The 11583-nt window shown below is 29.9% G+C and overlaps 5 protein-coding genes across 5 annotated transcripts; 2 read left to right on the plus strand and 3 right to left on the minus strand.

The window, feature by feature from the left end:
• Positions 1 to 26: 26 nt before the first annotated feature.
• LOC141530108 (putative RNA-binding protein 18) lies at positions 27 to 1908 on the minus strand. Its single transcript, XM_074246990.1, has 4 exons — positions 1750 to 1908; positions 1564 to 1664; positions 1097 to 1307; positions 27 to 569 (listed from the first exon to the last, which is right to left on the minus strand). The coding sequence occupies exons 1-4, from the start codon at positions 1753 to 1755 to the stop codon at positions 282 to 284; spliced, it is 606 nt and encodes a 201-aa protein (XP_074103091.1). The 5' UTR covers positions 1756 to 1908; the 3' UTR covers positions 27 to 281.
• Positions 1909 to 2729: 821 nt separating this feature from the next.
• Positions 2730 to 4340, plus strand: LOC141530026 (uncharacterized). Its single transcript, XM_074246864.1, has 4 exons — positions 2730 to 3042; positions 3176 to 3334; positions 3407 to 3758; positions 4021 to 4340. Exons 1-4 carry the CDS (start codon positions 2764 to 2766, stop codon positions 4164 to 4166), a joined length of 936 nt encoding a protein of 311 aa, XP_074102965.1. The 5' UTR covers positions 2730 to 2763; the 3' UTR covers positions 4167 to 4340.
• A 112-nt stretch (positions 4341 to 4452) lies between these two features.
• LOC141530027 (phospholipase A2) lies at positions 4453 to 6672 on the plus strand. Its single transcript, XM_074246865.1, has 5 exons — positions 4453 to 5512; positions 5714 to 5934; positions 6013 to 6085; positions 6182 to 6268; positions 6350 to 6672. The coding sequence occupies exons 1-5, from the start codon at positions 5271 to 5273 to the stop codon at positions 6540 to 6542; spliced, it is 816 nt and encodes a 271-aa protein (XP_074102966.1). The 5' UTR covers positions 4453 to 5270; the 3' UTR covers positions 6543 to 6672.
• On the minus strand, positions 6420 to 8105 carry LOC141530025 (uncharacterized). Its single transcript, XM_074246863.1, has 6 exons — positions 7864 to 8105; positions 7591 to 7803; positions 7328 to 7509; positions 6872 to 7233; positions 6650 to 6790; positions 6420 to 6559 (listed from the first exon to the last, which is right to left on the minus strand). The coding sequence occupies exons 1-5, from the start codon at positions 8083 to 8085 to the stop codon at positions 6687 to 6689; spliced, it is 1083 nt and encodes a 360-aa protein (XP_074102964.1). The 5' UTR covers positions 8086 to 8105; the 3' UTR covers positions 6420 to 6559; positions 6650 to 6686.
• Positions 8106 to 8228: 123 nt separating this feature from the next.
• On the minus strand, positions 8229 to 11213 carry Hdm (meiosis specific with OB domains hold'em). The gene is made up of 6 exons (XM_074246869.1): positions 11002 to 11213; positions 9897 to 10297; positions 9468 to 9807; positions 9236 to 9398; positions 8951 to 9158; positions 8229 to 8657 (listed from the first exon to the last, which is right to left on the minus strand). Exons 1-6 carry the CDS (start codon positions 11117 to 11119, stop codon positions 8469 to 8471), a joined length of 1419 nt encoding a protein of 472 aa, XP_074102970.1. The 5' UTR covers positions 11120 to 11213; the 3' UTR covers positions 8229 to 8468.
• Positions 11214 to 11583: the final 370 nt, after the last annotated feature.

Consider the following 11583-nt stretch of genomic DNA (forward strand, 5'->3'; position numbering starts at 1 on the left):
TGCGTATTTAATTAATAAATTACTTGTACAATAATATCATAGAGCTTCAGTTCGTAGTTTTTTGTTTTAGTTATTAATATATAATTTTCGTTGAATTTTAATCACATACAAAGCAACGAAAATAATTTTTTGACAATATATATGTGTATAATTAAATTTCAAAAACACTTATAAACGAAGACACAGTAGGACGACTTACAATTGTCATGGATAAAAATTGTTTAAAAAGCCACTATTGATTAAATATATTTGATTAATAAAAATATAGTCGGGAGCTATTTTTATCTTCTCGGCTTCGATCTGGAGTACGGACGATTCTGGTGATGTCGATGGAGATAGTGTTTGCTTGATGATGATGGTTTTGGCGCTTCAGGCTTTTGGTACTGCCAAATTATTGGATTACCAACCAGAGGTTTGTTTAATTCGAATTCTTCTTCACATTCTTTCATTAATTTCAATTTGGCTTCAATTGCTTGTATCGCTATTTCACGACTTATTTTTTTTTCTTCTTTTTTGGCACCTGATAGAGCTGGAATGTCAATCAGTGGTTTTGCCTTGTCATTTTCCACCTACAAATATTAACAATTTTCTTTAATTATTTTATTTAATGATAAAAATTCAAGATTATATCTGTTGACTAAGTAATAATTAAATTATTACCAATCATTTAATTGAAAATGTCACGAAATAAACTTATAGAACCAACAAACTATTTAAAACTGCTCCAAAAACTTGACAAAAAATTTACTATCATCGAAAAATATATAATATTGTAAAAAGACACAAATTCACTTTAAGAGCTTTTAAATTATTTCAAATTTAACAATAAAAATTACTTTTAAAATAAAAATATGTTTATAAAATTTTCCTCATGCTCTTAATTATATAGACAATATAATTAATAATTAATAAATTAATTATTATTTGATAAACGTATTCTTGTTTTCTTTTCAGTATTCAATAGTCTCAAAATTAAAAAAATGTTCCGCAAAAATTAAAGCCAACATTAAATAATGAAAATTTTAACTTTTTGAAAATTCACTTGCAATAATAACAATTTTTATGTATGAATAAATTAACATTCAACGCAAATTACCTCAGAAACGGTGTGAGCCCAACGGACAATGACATTCTTAGATCCTATTTTAGCATTATGTAGAATTTTTTTGGCTTTCTCAGCATCTTCAACAGTCACATACGTTACAAAAGCATAACCTCTTGGCTGACCAGCTTGTAGTCCAGATCGATGGAAGAGCAGATCAAACTTTTCGATTTTTCCATATTTTTGAACGATTTTCAATAGTTGGTACCAGTTGGAAAAAATAATTCAGATTTATTTTTATTATTCTCAAAAGCTAGTGATATTGAATACAGCAGAGGTGAAAAAATTTCAATTGTTAAGAAAATTACAATTAAAAAAAAATAAAATAAAATAATTTTTCAATACGCATAAAAAATATTGAAATTTTCTGCATTTTAATTTTTAATCAAAAAGAAATATTCACGTCTGCTTTCAATATCACATATAATAAAATTTACTTTTAATTAAATAATTACAGTACTTACTCATTAATTCTAAGATCTAAATTTCCTACCCACAATCGTCTTTCCTGCAAAGGGCTTGATTTAATAGGATTGAGAGGCAAGGGTAATTTTGGACTATCCTAAAATGTCAACCATTTATTTATTATTCTAAATGTCAAAGTCAATATAACCTTATTATAAAAAGAAGAGTTTTTTAATACTTACAGTCATTGCTGCTTCCTTAAATAATTAGCCTGACGTTAATAAAAAAATATTCATAGTTCTGTCATGTAATAATTGTCATTTTAATAATTGTTAAATAAATAAAAATATTCATATGTATAAATTAAAGTGTTTATTCCTGGACTTTCTTACGCTCTATGAACACAAAGCCAGAAACAGCACAGTATTTTTTATTTTTAGCAGTTAAACTTACACTAGCGCCACTGAGCATTAACTTCATCCTTTCAAATTTTTTTTTACGACATTAAATTTAGCTGTTACTTCACAATTTTTTAATTTTTTTTAACAAACAAATTATAGCAACAAAAAAAAAAAATTATTAAAAAATGGACTTGTAGAAATTTTAATGAATTAAAAATGCAATTTTTTAAAAATAATTTTTTAGAACAAATTTTTTTGTTTAAAAAATTTAAAAAATTGTCAAGTGATAGCTAAATTTAATGTCATTTGTTTTTATGAAAATTAATTTGGCAGACATTTGATAATTTTTAGAATTTTTGTTAACAAATAAATTATAGGAAAAAAAAAATTGACATCTAGAACTTAAAAAAAAAAAAAATAAAAAATGCAATTTTTTATAATAAATTTAATTTTTAATTGTTAAATAAAATTAAAAATTGGTCAGGTGACAGCTAACTTTACTGTCATTTTGTTTTTACATATTCAGGCTACAAGTATGTGACACGAATACATGAATAAAATTTGTCGTTTTGTTTTAAATAATAATGCCTAGAAATTCTTTAAAAAAAAAAAAAAAAATTATAATAAAAAAATAAAATAAACAAACAAAATAATGAAACGTGAAGTGAGCAACGATTGACATGTGCGCTGTAATTTTTATTTTTTTCTTCTCACAACTAAAACGAGAGAAGATTGTCAAGGTATGTCATATCTAAAATCTGAATAATAATATCTATTATTTGAATGAATAAATTATATATCATTTTTATCTCCGTCATCAGTGTATAAAATATTGCTTTGAAGGCCTCGCTTAGGATGGGAGACGAGGTGACTGACGATAAAAATTCAAAGCATGAAGACGAGCCAGCTTATTCGTTGTACGTGTCAAGAGCAATCAACAGTCATCCTCAGGGCTTGCCGGATGAATTGTCAAAAGTATATTTGGAGGAAGCCATACGCGAGTCTGAGCCATCGGGTAGTTGGAATGTCTCACAGACGTCGTGTGGATTAATAGCGACATTTTCACAGGAAGCAGACGCGGAAAAAGTCGTTCAGCGGGGCCATTTATCCCGAAGATTCCAGGGGTCTATCCAGGTAAATGCGTTGTAATCGGCCTGTTATATGAGGTGACAATGAAAGGTGACCTCGTTTCATCAAGTAGAACGAGAATAAGCAACAGTATTATTATAGTTAGTTTAGAAACCTAATCATCTTGAACGAACGACAGGTGGCCCGGTTTTCCGCTCGTGATTCAAAGCATCTGAAATCAGTCTACCTGCGTGACGTTCCTTGGGCTATTCCTCTGGAAGATTTAAAGACAGCACTTATCAAGCAAGGCATTACCATCTCAGCTATCGAGAGATACCGGCAGTATGTCCGGGTTGAGGTGATGAGATGAGCACTTTTATAACATGCAGATGATTGATGATACAGAATAATAACTGTTGTGTTATTTCAGGTCCTGGATGCTTGTCAATATGAACTTTTGCTGAGTCAGGGGCTTGATTTCTTTGGCGCAGCTAGATTTAGTGCACTGCCGGAGCGCGTCAATTGGTGGAGATCGACTGCCAATGGAGTAAATGGACCTTATCAGCTAGGAGTTATTCCTGGTAACCCGGCTGAAGGATCAAATAGCCAGCAATCCGATGGAGTGCTTCAGTGCTACCGATGCCAGGGATTTTGGCACGTGGCTGCCAATTGCAGACACTTACCGCGGTGCGTACGCTGCGGAGAATCTCATAGCGTTGAATTTTGTTCTCGTCCTCGGAATAATCCTGTCTGCTGCCATTGCTCTGGTCCTCATCATGCTGGTATTTTTTTTTTATTTGATTATGTAATTCATTATTTATTTATTTAAACGCCAGTCGGCTTTATACATTAGATTTACATCAATTAAATTTAATTATAGGTGAAAAAAAAAAAAAAAAAATAAAAAAAAGTATTAACATTTCAATAGAATTAAATTTAAATTAAATAAATTTTCATTTATTTTATAAGTTTAGATTATTAGCAATTATCATGATGATTTTTTTATTATGGATATAATATTTGTTTTTGTTTATTCATAATTAGGATGTAAACAGTGTCCAGTGAGACTGCAGCTTTTGAATGCCACGCCGATAAGCATAACTTTAAGTACAAGTCGTGCTCATGACTGCCCTCTCAAATCTAACGTTTCTCAAAGCCAACAGGATACGACAGCAAACCATCAACCATGAAAAACTACTAGAATTTCTAACAAAAAATATCTAAACTAAAATCTAAATTGCAGTAGATATTAAAATGAAAGAAATCATTTCACGGTGAAGAGATTAAATTTTAAAGCAATAAATTTATTTTAATGATGTACTAAATTTTTTAAATATTTTTTAGTAAAATAATAATAAAGTGTACGATTTTTTTGTACAACTAAATTTTTTTTCAAATCGCGTTGTTATGTCTTTTAGGGCGAAAGTTGATTTCTCCAGAATAAATCTTTAGCTTCGTGGCTTTTGACCACTTACGGTTCAAAAAGATTTACATACCAATTAATTTATATTTTATGTGTTGATTAATTGTAATTAATGAGGATTTATTTTGTTGAAATACTTACTTGATTTTTGATCAACTTTTGATGGTTGAAAATAATTGTCATCACAAACTAAATGCATCTTTTTATTTGGATTGACTACATCTTAATTTTTATCAGCGATGATGGTTTAATTACTAGTTTGTTAAATGATAATCTTTAACCAACTTTCATGAGATTGTTGACAGAGAAATTTATCTCCTATTTGATAAAAATTAGCCTGTTTGTTTGGTTGTTTTTGCTAAGCAAAGAGAAAATCCGCAACAAGAAATCTCACGTGCTACTTTTTTTCTACCCATTCAGGCTGATTGTCCCACTTTAATTCGTAGCCCCCCACCCGATGAATGAGAAAACGTGGAATTCAAAGTCTATCGAATCAAGTCGCCCGGTTAGTGTAATATAAAATATACTACCGGTAAACGTTTTATTTTTAAGTATAAAAAAAGACTTGAGGTAAAATTGATAAGTGCAAGTGTATAAATAATTTATGTAAAAGCTAAATCGATCAAGGCATTCTATAGCCGCGGTATATGTAGCAACCTCTGTAAGTAAGGTGACTGACTGACTGACATTTTCGTGAGTATCCAGTGTTAAACTTTGACTCTTACTCCCAAGATTGGAGGAAGAAGACTTGTACTGGCTTGAATTTATATTGGAAACTGATAAAATAAAATGCTGAAAGAGTAGAAGGAGAATCACGAAAGCGGGAGCGGTAATACATGGACTTCCGCGACGCGAGACAGTCAACAGAGACATGAGCTCGGGAGTAAAAGTGTTGTTGGTGTTGTTGGAGCTTTTAGTGACCTGGGATATCAGTTTATCACAGCCACTTTTAGCAAGAAGTACTTACAAGGGACTAAGAGGAGTTTTTTTACCTAGTGTTAAATTACGATCACCCGATTTTAAGCGGGCTGTTTATTACCATGATCAGGCAGTAGCAGTCGTTGATATTAATGAAAATAATGAAATGCTCAATTGTGATATTATTGAAGTTTAGTAAGTCATCTTAATTTAATTTTTAATAAAAAAAACTATTCCCCTGACAGAGTAATACTTTTTATATATATTTAAACTAGTAATAATACTTTACAAAAAATTATTCAGTAAATTTTAACGATTAAATAATTTAATAAATAAAATTATAAAAAATGAGCTTATCGTCACTTAAAATATTGAAAAAAATTTTTTTTGTTCCAGCGAACCAAATGAAGCTGGAGAGGTACTCGGAAATCTTTCGATCTCATCGTATCCAACAGAGATAGCATTTTCACAAATGACCAGTTTAATGTATCGATGTGAAATGTTAGACAGAATCCAAAGATCTCAAGATAAAATTAAGAGTACACCCAAAGGAGCATTCGAAAGAGCTAACATGTTTGGCACTCATGCACTTAATTTATTTTCTGGTATACTGCCAGGTAAAATCAATACTCGATAATTATATACCGTTTAAATTGATCTTTAGATACGACAATAAAACACTTTATTGTCTCTAGGTACTAAATGGTGTGGAACTGGAGACATTGCCGAAAATTATCATGATCTCGGATCAGATACTGAAATTGATCAGTAAGTGGCATGTTGACATTAAACTTTTTTTTTTTTTTTAAATTGAATTAAATTAAATGGAATATCAATTACGCTAATTATCATTTTTTATCACAGATGTTGTCGGACTCATGATTTGTGTCCTGTGAAAATTCGCGCACAACGAAGTCGCTATAATCTTACTAATTACTCATTGTATAGCAAGTAAGTTGCTGAGTAATTAATAAAATTTTTCGAGTAAATAAATATTATTGTATTTTTATAAATAAATTTTTTTTTTCGCAGATCTCACTGTGATTGTGACAATGCATTCTATCAGTGTCTCAAAAATTTGGACAGCCCAACGGCTAGTATTATGGGTAAACTTTATTTCAATGTCGTTAAAGTTGGTTGCATCGAAGATTTGGCTGAAAATATAAACGCCTTATCGACCATGTCACCCAGAAGAAGGTTTTCAGCAACGCGGTTATCATTTTAATATTTATAAGTAGTTATCTATGCAAAAAAGGAAAAAAAAATATTTATCAGTGTCTTTCCACAATATTTATTATGCATTGTTAATTTAATTGTTTTTTAAATATATACCTGGTCACAAGTTTTACGATTAACTGTCTTTTAGATTTTAGATAGTGACTGATTGAATGGCTAGTTTTAAATTAGCTAGGCGAGGCAGTAAATCTTTAACTGCTTGACTCACTTGTTCTTGAGGATGGTTGTAAAGATTTCCTGTGGCATTGATAATGTGTTATAAAATATGTTATTTATATTACTAATTAATTAACGAACTGAATTATTATTTCAACTTACCTAATAACCATAAAGTTTCTTTTCTCACATGAACATGTGGATAAAGCAACAATCTATTAAATAATTTCTCGACATCATTAATTGAGTACTTGGGATTGTAAAAAATGACATTAGCAGCAAAACCAGTAGACTCGGGGATTAAATTAGCCAGCAATCTCATTGCCGCTGTTATTAATTTAGTATCAGAAGGCTCTTCATTTATTTTAACCATCAATAAGTCAAATACTGAGGATAAAATGGTACAAAGAGTCTCGCGGCATTCTAATTTGGAAGATAAAAGTGCCAAAACCCAGATACCAGACGAATTATCATAACAACCTCGCTCAATTATTCCTTTAGACATTTCGACAGCCTCTAAGTCACTAAAAAAAGTATTTTTAAAATAAATGAATGAATGAATTTGAATAATTTATAATACATAATTATAGTATAAAGAATCAAAGTCCTGAAATTTACTTGATTAATTCAAATCCTTCGTTGAGACACTGGGTAACTGCATAAATAATTGACGGTAAGATGATTATGTCACAATCACGCAATAGTGAAAGTAAACGACAAAGACAGCCTTGTGCGTAGAGTGCTTTAAATGCATTTTTACTGCCTCCACAGAGATTACCAACGGTCCAGGCACTTATTTCCTAAAATTAGCATTCAGATGTTGATCAAGCTTTTAATTACGACTTTACGTGATTAAAATAATATAAAACTAAAGATATTACCAAGAGAGGATTGCTTAAAGTATCTAATTGCTCAACTAAATAGGGACCCGCATATTTACACAAAGTTGTACACTGTGATTTATTTCCGAGAGCAATATTACAGCAACAATGTGCAGCGGCTAGTTCAATGCTGGGTTTTATGCTTGTCAGGTCGCGAATCAGCGCTGCTATTGAACCACCGACTGATAAAAATCCTTTTATGTTTTCTTCATCCTGTTAATTTAATTAAAAATATTATAGTCTTTATCAATGATAATGTACAATTATTTTTACCTGAATCAATGAATTTTGCAACTTGATATAATCGTCAATCGACAAAGGTTTTTTTCTCAAATCTTTTGTTTTTTTAATAATTGTGTCTAAAGTCCAGGAGTCATCATTTTTTATTATTTCTCCCAAAGCTCGGCGTTTATTTTGTTCTTCTGTTCGGTGATTTCTTCTCACCTCGATTGTGGCTTGGCGTAATTCATCACGAATAACCTCAACGAGGTTCATTTCTTGGCTATAATACTCCTGACTAGTCATTTTGTTAAAAAAAAAAAAAAAAAAAAAAAAAAAAAAAAGATACTTATTTTGACCTTAATTATGTATGATCAACAATTATTTTTAATTTGATTAAAATAGATTGTTATTACATAAATTATTAACAGTCACTTTATTTTGGAGTAGAATGTTTATACAAGTCTACTTATGTCAGCTGATCAGCTGATATTGTGTTAGGGTGCGTACGCACGTGTTTTTAAATGCAGATCTGCATTATTATGATACATAAATTCATTGATATGTAATAAACGATAAATAAAAAATTTATAACTAAATTATAACAAAAATAATAGAATAAACAAAAAAATTAAAGAAAAATTAATTGAAAGTTGTCATTAGTTGTCATTGTCATTGTCGTTAAAATTTTCTTGAGAACTTATGGAGTCACTAATGCGTTTAAGAGATAAAATATTATAGAGCGACCTGGGAAACGTTGATGTTGGTCCAATGACTTGAAGCTTGATTTCAACTTGCTCTGTCATGAATTTCCACTTCAGATTAGTGCGTTCTTCAAAGCTCATTTTCTAAAAAATTATGTTACTATAGTATTATTGCATAATCGGTTGCCCAATTTCAAAACACAGTAACTGACAATTTGAAGATTTAAAAAAATTTTTTTTATTAAAAAAAAGTTTGCGCGCCAAATTGATGAAACATTTGATTTACGAATAAAAAATACTTGAATATAAATATTTTTAAGAAACATTACTTGAAATTAAGGTCTTAAAGTTATAAGAAATGCAGCAATACTTAAACTGTGTTTTAAAATTGGGCACTCAATAAATCATTAATCATAAATTAATTATTATAATTTTACTTTAAATTCGTCGGGAGTACAGCTAAATGTTTTTTCCGCAACATCTCCACTCAAACGACAACCGACTAAGTACCCAGTTTCATCTTTCAAATTAACTTTTACGTAGAAATTAAGTACATTTTGGACTGGACGTCTACCATTTCCACAAGGACAGTTCAAATTCATACACGACTCGTCGGGTCCACTTACCAAACGTTTGCACAAAGCGCTAAAAATAAAAAAAAAAAAAAAAAACCATGTCAATTAACATTTAAAAAAAATTTGTCATTATAAATAAATACAAACCATCGTTCAATCAAAACAGGGATTTTTAAATCATCCAAATTCATTTCCATTATCTGTCCATACAAAACTGTTACAAATTGAACTCTTTCGCCATCTTGCATCATTTTTGAATTAAGTCTCTGAGTTATTTCGTTTATCGTCATAATATTTTTAATTGTTTCAGCTGAAATTAAATTATATTTTACTGACTATGAATAAAATTATACTAACAACTTCATTTTACAATACTCACGTTTCGGAATAATAAAAGGATCATTCGGCATGTACTCCGATTCGGTGTTGATACTTTTTCTGGCAACTTCAGCTTGAGGTATGTTTGGGTTCTCCGTAATCATAGTTTTTCTAGTGATAATAATTGTATTTTTCTTCTTGAACCTGTCAAAGGCCACTTGAATGTCGACGATAAATAAAACAGTACGTTTTGGCTCCCAATCACCCGATCTTTGAACCCAATCATTCTCCCAAAATTTAAGAGCCACTGTAGTATTACCACACGACTCATCAGTCACCTCAAAGTCACGAGTTACCATTGAACGACCGTCTTTTGTAATAATATTTTTTGACTCTCCAATCTAGACACAAATTTTTATTTGAATACTAAATAAATTATACTAGTTAAATATTAATTAATCATAATAATATTATGAAATGATAAACTTACAAAAGTAACGACGACAATGATATCAAGGTATTGATTGATCAATGCCTCCATGTTTTCCATTATGTATTGAAGACTTTTGACATTCGAGAGACTTTTTGTAGGGACACTAAGTAGACCTTCATATTCTTCTCGATCAGCGCCGTCGTGATTTTGGATCAAGGATGCACCTTCATTGATAATAAGACAACAAGGACTGGATACAGAAGGTAGAAATGCTTCATTCTTATCATTTGGCTTTCGCTCTTGGACCTTCGCATTGATTACGTCAATGACACTGCCAATACGATACGTTGCGCTGAGTTTGTTTATAAATTCCGTAGTTCCCCAAATAGTAGCATTAATTGTACTTTGAATTGAATCACGTAACGTTATTGTCCAAACTGATCTCTGGCCAGAACGGTCTAGAAATTTATTAAACTAATTATTATTAAGTTGCGATAAAGAACAAGATCAAAAATGGACGTCTATTGGTATGTAAACTAATATGTAAATTGATATGTAAAAAAATCCTGATAAATCCACGCAACATGAATGTAAGGGCTTTATATTTATGCGGTGAGAATTTTTTAGAAATTTTTATGAAAATAAAGTGAGCAAACATCATAATATTAAAGTTAGCCGACGTTTTTAATTTTTTTTTTTTAATAATTAAATTAAAACAAAAAAATATTTTTCAAAAATTGCACGTATAGTTTTTTAAATTTTCTACATGTGAAATTTTTTTTTAATAATTTTTCAATATAAAAAATTCTAAAAGTTTTTAAATGTCGGCTAACTTTATTTTCATGCAGACATCTTATATTTTTTAGAATTTTTTAAAGTAATTAAAAAAAAATGTATTTTTTTTCTAATTTTATTAATAAAAAAAATTAAAAAATTTTTGAGCGTCTGCTAATTTCATTTTCATAGAATTTTTTATCTATTAATAATTACTCCCATCAAAAATAGTAAGCATTCAACAAATTTGAAATATCGACGATAAATAAATAAAATATGAACGGAGTAAGAATGACAAAAAGCCGCCATGATTATTTTTTTTTCGCGTATATTTTCAGTATTATAAATCGTAATAACTACCATAAAAATTAAATTTAATTATACGTACTTTTATCTTCGAAATTGAATGATCGGGGATTTCTGCTGTTGATTATTACTCCAATTATCAAAGTATTTTGTGCACCCGGCTGAAGAGTGCTAATTGGTTGTCGATATACACCGGCCATTGTTGAATTTTTGGTCTATTTACTCTTGATGAGCTCACCAGTGAAACAATGCCAAAGGATTAACGTACTTTGAGTTGCAGATCTCGACTAGGACTCGGTATTCGGAATATAAATTTAAACCTAGCCAATGACAAAACGGGAAACTTCGCAAAGAACCGGAAAAAAAAATTCAACTGCGCACGCGCGAAATTTTCAAATTCACCATTCATACTCAAGCGACAAAATCTTTTGGCAGTATTATGGACAATTGTTAACCTTCAATTTATTCTCCAAAAAGTCAAAATTATTTTTGTGACACTTGAATATGATTAGTTGAATAATTTACTATTCATAATTAAAATTAATTGTTAAAATTTAAATTTCGAATGATATAATTTTGAGTCATAATTTCCATCTCAAAATTTATTTATCTAATTTAATGAAGCTATAACATTAAAGTTAGCTGTCACTTGACAATTTTTTAA

The sequence above is a fragment of the Cotesia typhae genome, unplaced genomic scaffold (assembly GCF_013202065.1).
Source record: "Cotesia typhae breed Kobodo isofemale line unplaced genomic scaffold, CoteBio_Ctyphae contig_48, whole genome shotgun sequence".
In the NCBI taxonomy this organism is placed as follows: domain Eukaryota; kingdom Metazoa; phylum Arthropoda; class Insecta; order Hymenoptera; family Braconidae; genus Cotesia; species Cotesia typhae.

Excerpts from the sequence above, each read along its gene's own strand:
- LOC141530108 (XM_074246990.1), bottom strand. Across the intron at positions 1,308-1,563 it reads GATCTTAGAATTAATGAGTA|CCAACTATTGAAAATCGTTC; the intron begins AGTACTGTAATT and ends TTCCAACTGGTA. Across the intron at positions 570-1,096 it reads GGGCTCACACCGTTTCTGAG|GTGGAAAATGACAAGGCAAA; the intron begins GTAATTTGCGTT and ends TAATATTTGTAG.
- LOC141530026 (XM_074246864.1), top strand. The coding sequence starts at position 2,764 with ATGGGAGACGAGGTGACTGACGATAAAAATTCAAAGCATGAAGACGAG. Across the intron at positions 3,043-3,175 it reads GATTCCAGGGGTCTATCCAG|GTGGCCCGGTTTTCCGCTCG; the intron begins GTAAATGCGTTG and ends AACGAACGACAG. Across the intron at positions 3,335-3,406 it reads GGCAGTATGTCCGGGTTGAG|GTCCTGGATGCTTGTCAATA; the intron begins GTGATGAGATGA and ends GTGTTATTTCAG.
- LOC141530027 (XM_074246865.1), top strand. The coding sequence starts at position 5,271 with ATGAGCTCGGGAGTAAAAGTGTTGTTGGTGTTGTTGGAGCTTTTAGTG. Across the intron at positions 5,513-5,713 it reads TGTGATATTATTGAAGTTTA|CGAACCAAATGAAGCTGGAG; the intron begins GTAAGTCATCTT and ends TTTTTGTTCCAG. Across the intron at positions 5,935-6,012 it reads ATTTTCTGGTATACTGCCAG|GTACTAAATGGTGTGGAACT; the intron begins GTAAAATCAATA and ends TATTGTCTCTAG.
- LOC141530025 (XM_074246863.1), bottom strand. The coding sequence starts at position 8,085 with ATGAACCTCGTTGAGGTTATTCGTGATGAATTACGCCAAGCCACAATC. Across the intron at positions 7,510-7,590 it reads CTTTAAGCAATCCTCTCTTG|GAAATAAGTGCCTGGACCGT; the intron begins GTAATATCTTTA and ends TGCTAATTTTAG. Across the intron at positions 7,234-7,327 it reads GAAGGATTTGAATTAATCAA|TGACTTAGAGGCTGTCGAAA; the intron begins GTAAATTTCAGG and ends TACTTTTTTTAG.
- Hdm (XM_074246869.1), bottom strand. The coding sequence starts at position 11,119 with ATGGCCGGTGTATATCGACAACCAATTAGCACTCTTCAGCCGGGTGCA. Across the intron at positions 10,298-11,001 it reads ATTCAATTTCGAAGATAAAA|ACCGTTCTGGCCAGAGATCA; the intron begins GTACGTATAATT and ends ATAAATTTCTAG. Across the intron at positions 8,658-8,950 it reads GTACTCCCGACGAATTTAAA|AAAATGAGCTTTGAAGAACG; the intron begins GTAAAATTATAA and ends ATAATTTTTTAG.